At 41.3% G+C, this 9,939-nt stretch overlaps 1 protein-coding gene across 1 annotated transcript; it reads left to right on the plus strand.

Annotated features, from left to right (window-relative positions):
• Positions 1–7,681: 7,681 nt before the first annotated feature.
• Positions 7,682–9,578, plus strand: LOC311121882 (lipopolysaccharide-induced tumor necrosis factor-alpha factor homolog; the record flags this gene model as incomplete). The annotated part of the gene is made up of 4 exons (XM_084196323.1): positions 7,682–7,811; positions 7,886–7,987; positions 8,995–9,184; positions 9,473–9,578. The coding sequence occupies 4 exons, from the start codon at positions 7,682–7,684 to the stop codon at positions 9,576–9,578; spliced, it is 528 nt and encodes a 175-aa protein (XP_084052449.1).
• Positions 9,579–9,939: the final 361 nt, after the last annotated feature.

Here is a 9,939-nt window from a genome sequence, read left to right on the forward strand (position 1 = left end):
TACTACTACTACTCTCTATAACACACTGTTACTACTACTACTCTCTATAACAGGTAACACTGTTACTACTACTACTCTCTATAACAGGTAACACTGTTCCTACTACTACTCTCTATAACAGGTAACACTGTTACTACTACTACTCTCTATAACACACTGTTACTACTACTACTCTCTATAACACACTGTTACTACTACTACTCTCTATAACAGGTAACACTGTTACTACTACTACTCTCTATAACAGGTAACACTGTTACTACTACTACTCTCTATAACACACTGTTACTACTACTACTCTCTATAACACACTGTTACTACTACTACTCTCTATAACAGGTAACACTGTTACTACTACTACTCTCTATAACAGGTAACACTGTTACTACTACTACTCTCTATAACACACTGTTACTACTACTACTCTCTATAACAGGTAACACTGTTACTACTACTACTCTCTATAACAGGTAACACTGTTACTACTACTACTCTCTATAACACACTGTTACTACTACTACTCTCTATAACAGGTAACACTGTTACTACTACTACTCTCTATAACAGGTAACACTGTTACTACTACTACTCTCTATAATAATATAATAATATGCCATTTAGAAGACGCTTTTATCCAAAGCGACTTACAGTCGTGCGTGCACACATTTTTGTGTATGGGTGGTCCCGGGGATCGAACCCACTACCTTGGCGTTACAAGCGCCGTGCTCTACCAGCTGAGCTACAGAGGACCTCTATAACACACTGTTACTACTACTACTCTCTATAACACACTGTTACTACTACTACTCTCTATAACACACTGTTACTACTACTACTCTCTATAACACACTGTTACTACTACTACTCTCTATAACAGGTAACACTGTTACTACTACTACTCTCTATAACACACTGTTACTACTACTACTCTCTATAACAGGTAACACTGTTACTACTACTACTCTCTATAACAGGTAACACTGTTACTACTACTACTCTCTATAACAGGTAACACTGTTACTACTACTCTCTCTATAACAGGTAACACTGTTACTACTACTACTCTCTATAACAGGTAACACTGTTACTACTACTACTCTCTATAACAGGTAACACTGTTACTACTACTACTCTCTATAACAGGTAACACTGTTACTACTACTACTCTCTATAACACACTGTTACTACTACTACTCTCTATAACAGGTAACACTGTTACTACTACTACTCTCTATAACAGGTAACACTGTTACTACTACTACTCTCTATAACAGGTAACACTGTTACTACTACTACTCTCTATAACAGGTAACACTGTTACTACTACTACTCTCTATAACAGGTAACACTGTTACTACTACTACTCTCTATAACAGGTAACACTGTTACTACTACTACTCTCTATAACACACTGTTACTACTACTACTCTCTATAACAGGTAACACTGTTACTACTACTACTCTCTATAACAGGTAACACTGTTACTACTACTACTCTCTATAACACACTGTTACTACTACTACTCTCTATAACAGGTAACACTGTTACTACTACTACTCTCTATAACACACTGTTACTACTACTACTCTCTATAACAGGTAACACTGTTACTACTACTACTCTCTATAACAGGTAACACTGTTACTACTACTACTCTCTATAACAGGTAACACTGTTACTACTACTACTCTCTATAACAGGTAACACTGTTACTACTACTACTCTCTATAACACACTGTTACTACTACTACTCTCTATAACAGGTAACACTGTTACTACTACTACTCTCTATAACAGGTAACACTGTTACTACTACTACTCTCTATAACACACTGTTACTACTACTACTCTCTATAACAGGTAACACTGTTACTACTACTACTCTCTATAACAGGTAACACTGTTACTACTACTACTCTCTATAACAGGTAACACTGTTACTACTACTACTCTCTATAACACACTGTTACTACTACTACTCTCTATAACACACTGTTACTACTACTACTCTCTATAACACACTGTTACTACTACTACTCTCTATAACACACTGTTACTACTACTACTCTCTATAACAGGTAACACTGTTACTACTACTACTCTCTATAACAGGTAACACTGTTACTACTACTACTCTCTATAACACACTGTTACTACTACTACTCTCTATAACAGGTAACACTGTTACTACTACTACTCTCTATAACACACTGTTACTACTACTACTCTCTATAACAGGTAACACTGTTACTACTACTACTCTCTATAACAGGTAACACTGTTACTATTACTACTCTCTATAACAGGTAACACTGTTACTACTACTACTCTCTATAACAGGTAACACACTGTTACTACTACTACTCTCTATAACAGGTAACACTGTTACTACTACTACTCTCTATAACACACTGTTACTACTACTACTCTCTATAACAGGTAACACTGTTACTACTACTACTCTCTATAACACACTGTACTACTACTACTCTCTATAACAGGTAACACTGTTACTACTACTACTCTCTATAACACACTGTTACTACTACTACTCTCTATAACAGGTAACACTGTTACTACTACTACTCTCTATAACAGGTAACACTGTTACTACTACTACTCTCTATAACACACTGTTACTACTACTACTCTCTATAACAGGTAACACTGTTACTACTACTACTCTCTATAACACACTGTTACTACTACTACTCTCTATAACAGGTAACACTGTTACTACTACTACTCTCTATAACAGGTAACACTGTTACTACTACTACTCTCTATAACACACTGTTACTACTACTACTCTCTATAACAGGTAACACTGTTACTACTACTACTCTCTATAACAGGTAACACTGTTACTACTACTACTCTCTATAACAGGTAACACTGTTACTACTACTACTCTCTATAACACACTGTTACTACTACTACTCTCTATAACAGGTAACACTGTTACTACTACTACTCTCTATAACAGGTAACACTGTTACTACTACTACTCTCTATAACAGGTAACACTGTTACTACTACTACTCTCTATAACAGGTAACACTGTTACTACTACTACTCTCTATAACAGGTAACACTGTTACTACTACTACTCTCTATAACAGGTAACACTGTTACTACTACTACTCTCTATAACACACTGTTACTACTACTACTCTCTATAACAGGTAACACTGTTACTACTACTACTCTCTATAACAGGTAACACTGTTACTACTACTACTCTCTATAACAGGTAACACTGTTACTACTACTACTCTCTATAACAGGTAGCACTGTTACTACTACTACTCTCTATAACAGGTAACACTGTTACTACTACTACTCTCTATAACAGGTAACACTGTTACTACTACTACTCTCTATAACACACTGTTACTACTACTACTCTCTAAAACAGGTAACACTGTTACTACTACTACTCTCTATAACACACTGTTACTACTACTACTCTCTATAACAGGTAACACTGTTACTACTGCTACTCTCTATAACAGGTAACACTGTTACTACTACTACTCTCTATAACACACTGTTACTACTACTACTCTCTATAACAGGTAACACTGTTACTACTACTACTCTCTATAACACACTGTTACTACTACTACTCTCTATAACACACTGTTACTACTACTACTCTCTATAACAGGTAACACTGTTACTACTACTACTCTCTATAACACACTGTTACGACTACTACTCTCTATAACAGGTAACACTGTTACTACTACTCTCTATAACAGGTAACACTGTTACTACTACTACTCTCTATAACAGGTAACACTGTTACTACTACTACTCTCTATAACAGGTAACACTGTTACTACTACTACTCTCTATAACAGGTAACACTGTTACTACTACTACTCTCTATAACACACTGTTACTACTACTACTCTCTATAACAGGTAACACTGTTACTACTACTACTCTCTATAACAGGTAACACTGTTACTACTACTACTCTCTATAACAGGTAACACTGTTACTACTACTACTCTCTATACCAGGTAACACTGTTACTACTACTACTCTCTATAACACACTGTTACTACTACTACTCTCTATAACAGGTAACACTGTTACTACTACTACTCTCTATAACAGGTAACACTGTTACTACTACTACTCTCTATAACAGGTAACACTGTTACTACTATTACTCTCTATAACACACTGTTACTACTACTACTCTCTATAACACACTGTTACTACTACTACTCTCTATAACAGGTAACACTGTTACTACTACTACTCTCTATAACACACTGTTACTAATACTACTCTCTATAAAACACTGTTACTACTACTACTCTCTATAACAGGTAACACTGTTACTACTACTACTCTCTATAACAGGTAACACTGTTACTACTACTACTCTCTATAACACACTGTTACTACTACTACTCTCTATAACAGGTAACACTGTTACTACTACTACTCTCTATAACAGGTAACACTGTTACTACTACTACTCTCTATAACAGACAGACAGTTGTAGACCTGTACTAGGACCCCTTGACTAATGTAACAGACAGACAGACAGACAGTTGTAGCCCTGTACTAGGACCCCTTGACTAATGTAACAGACAGACAGACAGACAGTTGTAGCCCTGTACTAGGAGCCCTTGACTAATGTAACAGACAGACAGACAGACAGTTGTAGTCCTGTACTAGGAGCCCTTGACTAATGTAACAGACAGACAGACAGTTGTAGCCCTGTACTAGGAGCCCTTGACTAATGTAACAGACAGACAGACAGACAGTTGTAGCCCTGTACTAGGACCCCTTGACTAATGTAACAGACAGATAGACAGACAGACAGTTGTAGCCCTGTACTAGGAGCCCTTGACTAATGTAACAGACAGACAGACAGTTGTAGTCCTGTACTAGGACCCCTTGACTAATGTAACAGACAGACAGACAGACAGTTGTAGTCCTGTACTAGGACCCCTTGACTAATGTAACAGACAGACAGACAGTTGTAGCCCTGTACTAGGACCCCTTGACTAATGTAACAGACAGACAGACAGTTGTAGTCCTGTAGTAGGACCCCTTGACTAATGTAACAGACAGACAGACAGACAGTTGGAGCCCTGTACTAGGACCCCTTGACTAATGTAACAGACAGACAGACAGTTGTAGTCCTGTACTAGGACCCCTTGACTAATGTAACAGACAGACAGACAGTTGTAGTCCTGTACTAGGACCCCTTGACTAATGTAACAGACAGACAGACAGACAGTTGGAGCCCTGTACTAGGACCCCTTGACTAATGTAACAGACAGACAGACAGTTGTAGTCCTGTACTAGGACCCCTTGACTAATGTAACAGACAGACAGACAGACAGTTGGAGCCCTGCACTAGGACCCCTTGACTAATGTAACAGACAGACAGACAGACAGTTGTAGCCCTGTACTAGGACCCCTTGACTAATGTAACAGACAGACAGACAGACAGTTGTAGTCCTGTACTAGGACCCCTTGACTAATGTAACAGACAGACAGACAGTTGTAGTCCTGTACTAGGACCCCTTGACTAATGTAACAGACAGACAGACAGTTGTAGTCCTGTACTAGGACCCCTTGACTAATGTAACAGACAGACAGACAGTTGTAGCCCTGTACTAGGACCCCTTGACTAATGTAACAGACAGACAGACAGTTGTAGCCCTGTACTAGGACCCCTTGACTAATGTAACAGACAGACAGACAGTTGTAGCCCTGTACTAGGACCCCTTGACTAATGTAACAGACAGACAGACAGACAGTTGTAGCCCTGTACTAGGACCCCTTGACTAATGTAACAGACAGACAGACAGACAGTTGTAGCCCTGTACTAGGACCCCTTGACTAATGTAACAGACAGATAGACAGACAGACAGTTGTAGCCCTGTACTAGGATCCCTTGACTAATGTAACAGACAGACAGACAGTTGTAGCCCTGTACTAGGACCCCTTGACTAATGTAACAGACAGACAGACAGTTGTAGTCCTGTACTAGGACCCCTTGACTAATGTAACAGACAGACGACAGACAGACAGTTGTAGTCCTGTACTAGGAGCCCTTGACTAATGTAACAGACAGACAGACAGTTGGAGCCCTGTACTAGGACCCCTTGACTAATGTAACAGACAGACAGACAGTTGTAGTCCTGTACTAGGACCCCTTGACTAATGTAACAGACAGACAGACAGTTGGAGCCCTGTACTAGGACCCCTTGACTAATGTAACAGACAGACAGACAGTTGTAGCCCTGTACTAGGACCCCTTGACTAATGTAACAGACAGACAGACAGACAGACAGTTGGAGTCCTGTACTAGGACCCCTTGACTAATGTAACAGACAGACAGACAGTTGGAGCCCTGTACTAGGACCCCTTGACTAATGTAACAGACAGACAGACAGACAGTTGTAGTCCTGTACTAGGAGCCCTTGACTAATGTAACAGACAGACAGACAGACAGTTGTAGCCCTGTACTAGGACCCCTTGACTAATGTAACAGACAGACAGACAGACAGTTGTAGCCCTGTACTAGGATCCCTTGACTAATGTAACAGACAGACAGACAGTTGTAGCCCTGTACTAGGACCCCTTGACTAATGTAACAGACAGACAGACAGTTGGAGCCCTGTACTAGGACCCCTTGACTAATGTAACAGACAGACAGACAGTTGGAGCCCTGTACTAGGACCCCTTGACTAATGTAACAGACAGACAGACAGACAGTTTTAGTCCTGTACTAGGACCCCTTGACTAATGTAACAGACAGACAGACAGTTGGAGCCCTGTACTAGGACCCCTTGACTAATGTAACAGACAGACAGACAGTTGGAGCCCTGTACTAGGACCCCTTGACTAATGTAACAGACAGACAGACAGTTGGAGCCCTGTACTAGGACCCCTTGACTAATGTAACAGACAGACAGACAGACAGTTGTAGCCCTGTACTAGGACCCCTTGACTAATGTAACAGACAGACAGACAGTTGTAGTCCTGTACTAGGACCCCTTGACTAATGTAACAGACAGACAGACAGACAGTTGTAGCCCTGTACTAGGATCCCTTGACTAATGTAACAGACAGACAGACAGTTGTAGTCCTGTACTAGGACCCCTTGACTAATGTAACAGACAGACAGACAGACAGTTGTAGCCCTGTACTAGGATCCCTTGACTAATGTAACAGACAGACAGACAGTTGTAGTCCTGTACTAGGACCCCTTGACTAATGTAACAGACAGACAGACAGTTGTAGTCCTGTACTAGGACCCCTTGACTAATGTAACAGACAGACAGACAGACAGTTGTAGTCCTGTACTAGGACCCCTTGACTAATGTAACAGACAGACAGACAGTTGGAGCCCTGTACTAGGACCCCTTGACTAATGTAACAGACAGACAGACAGTTGGAGCCCTGTACTAGGACCCCTTGACTAATGTAACAGACAGACAGACAGACAGTTGTAGTCCTCTACTAGGACCCCTTGACTAATGCTTCTCTATCTGACTCTAGTTCTTGTGAGACTGATTCTGATTGGAACGTGGTTCATCTACTTCCTGTCTGTGGCAGCTGCTTCCTGTCTGAGGCAGCTACTTCCTGTCTGAGGCAGCTACTTCCTGTCTGTGGCAGCTACTTCCTGTTGTCTTCCTGATGGACCCCCCTTCGTACGACGCTCAGTCCCCCCACTATCCTCCCGCTCCCACGACCGCCATAGCAACCCGCTCCTCCCTTCCTAACTACCCAACACCAAACTCACCCCCACCCACCTACGGAGAAGCAGGTAGGTGTGTGTGTGTGTGTGTGTGTGTGTGTGTGTGTGTGTGTGTTCTCCTCTCTGATTGGTTGTCTCTGTAGTCACCATGCAGTCAGACCCGTTTCCTGTCCTGACTCCGCCCACCTGGCAGCCACCACCCAATCAGCAGCAGACTGGCGTCTTCTTCCACCAATCAACACAAAGTAACTATCACTCTCCACCAATCAGAACCAGAGATATATATAGAAAGTTGCAAAATATACATGGCTCTGAACTCAGAATTCTGTAAAGACATGGTTCTGATCAGAACTCTCTAAAGACATGGTTCTGATCAGAACTCTCTAAAGACATGGTTCTGATCAGAACTCTCTAAAGACATGGTTCTGATCAGAACTCTCTAAAGACATGGTTCTGATCAGAACTCTATAAAGACATGGCTCTGATCAGAACTCTCTAAAGACATGGTTCTGATCAGAACTCTCTAAAGATGGTTCTGATCAGAACTCTCTAAAGACATGGTTCTGATCAGAACTCTCTAAAGATGGTTCTGATCAGAATTCTCTAAAGACATGGCTCTGATCAGAACTCTCTAAAGATGGTTCTGATCAGAACTCTCTAAAGACATGGTTTTGAGCAGAACTCTCTAAAGACATGGTTCTGATCAGAACTCTCTAAAGACATGGTTCTGAGCAGAACTCTCTAAAGACATGGTTCTGATCAGAACTCTCTAAAGACATGGTTCTGATCAGAACTCTCTAAAGACATGGCTCTGATCAGAACTCTCTAAAGACATGGTTCTGATCAGAACTCTCTAAAGATGGTTCTGATCAGAACTCTCTAAAGACATGGTTCTGATCAGAACTCTCTAAAGATGGTTCTGATCAGAATTCTCTAAAGACATGGCTCTGATCAGAACTCTCTAAAGATGGTTCTGATCAGAACTCTCTAAAGACATGGTTTTGAGCAGAACTCTCTAAAGACATGGTTCTGATCAGAACTCTCTAAAGACATGGTTCTGATCAGAACTCTCTAAAGATGGTTCTGATCAGAACTCTCTAAAGACATGGCTCTGATCAGAACTCTCTAAAGACATGGTTCTGATCAGAACTCTCTAAAGACATGGTTCTGATCAGAACTCTCTAAAGACATGGCTCTGATCAGAACTCTCTTTTAAGACATGGCTCTGAACTCAGAACTCTCTCTATGTCAGTTGTCAACATGGAGAGCGTTCAGCAGCATACCCCAACGGTGGTGATCATCCAATCAGAGGCTGTGGGTCCGCTGGGCGATGCCCCCTGTATGACACAGTGTTCTAACTGTCATCAGCGCGTCACGACGGTCGTCACCTACGAACCTGGCTTGGCTGCATGGGCCATGTGCAGTCTGTTCATACTATTGGGGTAACACACACACACACAGTCACAAACACATGATTCACTGTTAATGCCCACTATAATATTGGCCCTCTGATGCCTCCTTCTGAGCAATGCCAGTAATAGCAAACGTGTCTGTCTGTCTGTCTGTCTGTCTGTCTGTCTGTCTGTCTGTCTGTGTCTGTGTGTGTGTGTGTGTGTGTGTGTGTGTGTGTGTGTGTGTGTGTGTGTGTGTGTGTGTGTGTGTGTGTGTGTGTGTGTGTGTGTGTGTGTGTGTGTGTGTGTGTGTGTATGTGTGTGTGTGTGTGTGTACAGGTTAATCTGTGGATGCTGTCTGATCCCGTTCCTGGTCCGAGGGTTCCAGGATGCTCATCACTCCTGCCCGCTCTGCCACGCCCACCTCCATATACACACCAGGTGACATCATCACTACAAGACGTGACATCATCACTACAAGACGTGACATCATCACTACATGACATAACATTTGTATTTATTATGGATCCCCATTTGTTCCTGCCAAGGCAGCAGCTACTCTTCCTGGGGTCCGGCAAAATTAAGGCAGTTATACAATTTTAAAAACATTAAAATCATCAGTCATTTCTGTAAGTGCTGTGCTTGTTGAATGTCCTTCCCTATCAGCGTGCTGAAAGTCTGTTGTCAAGTTGTTTACTGTAAAATAGCGTTGTATCTGGTCAAACACAGTTTTTTCCAATAGTTTACTAAGGGTTGGTAACAGGCTGATTGGTCGGCTATTTGAGCCAGTAAAGGGGGCTTTACTA

This window comes from Coregonus lavaretus (assembly GCF_964263955.1).
Source record: "Coregonus lavaretus genome assembly, contig: HAP1_SCAFFOLD_2721, whole genome shotgun sequence".
In the NCBI taxonomy this organism is placed as follows: Eukaryota; Metazoa; Chordata; class Actinopteri; order Salmoniformes; family Salmonidae; genus Coregonus; species Coregonus lavaretus.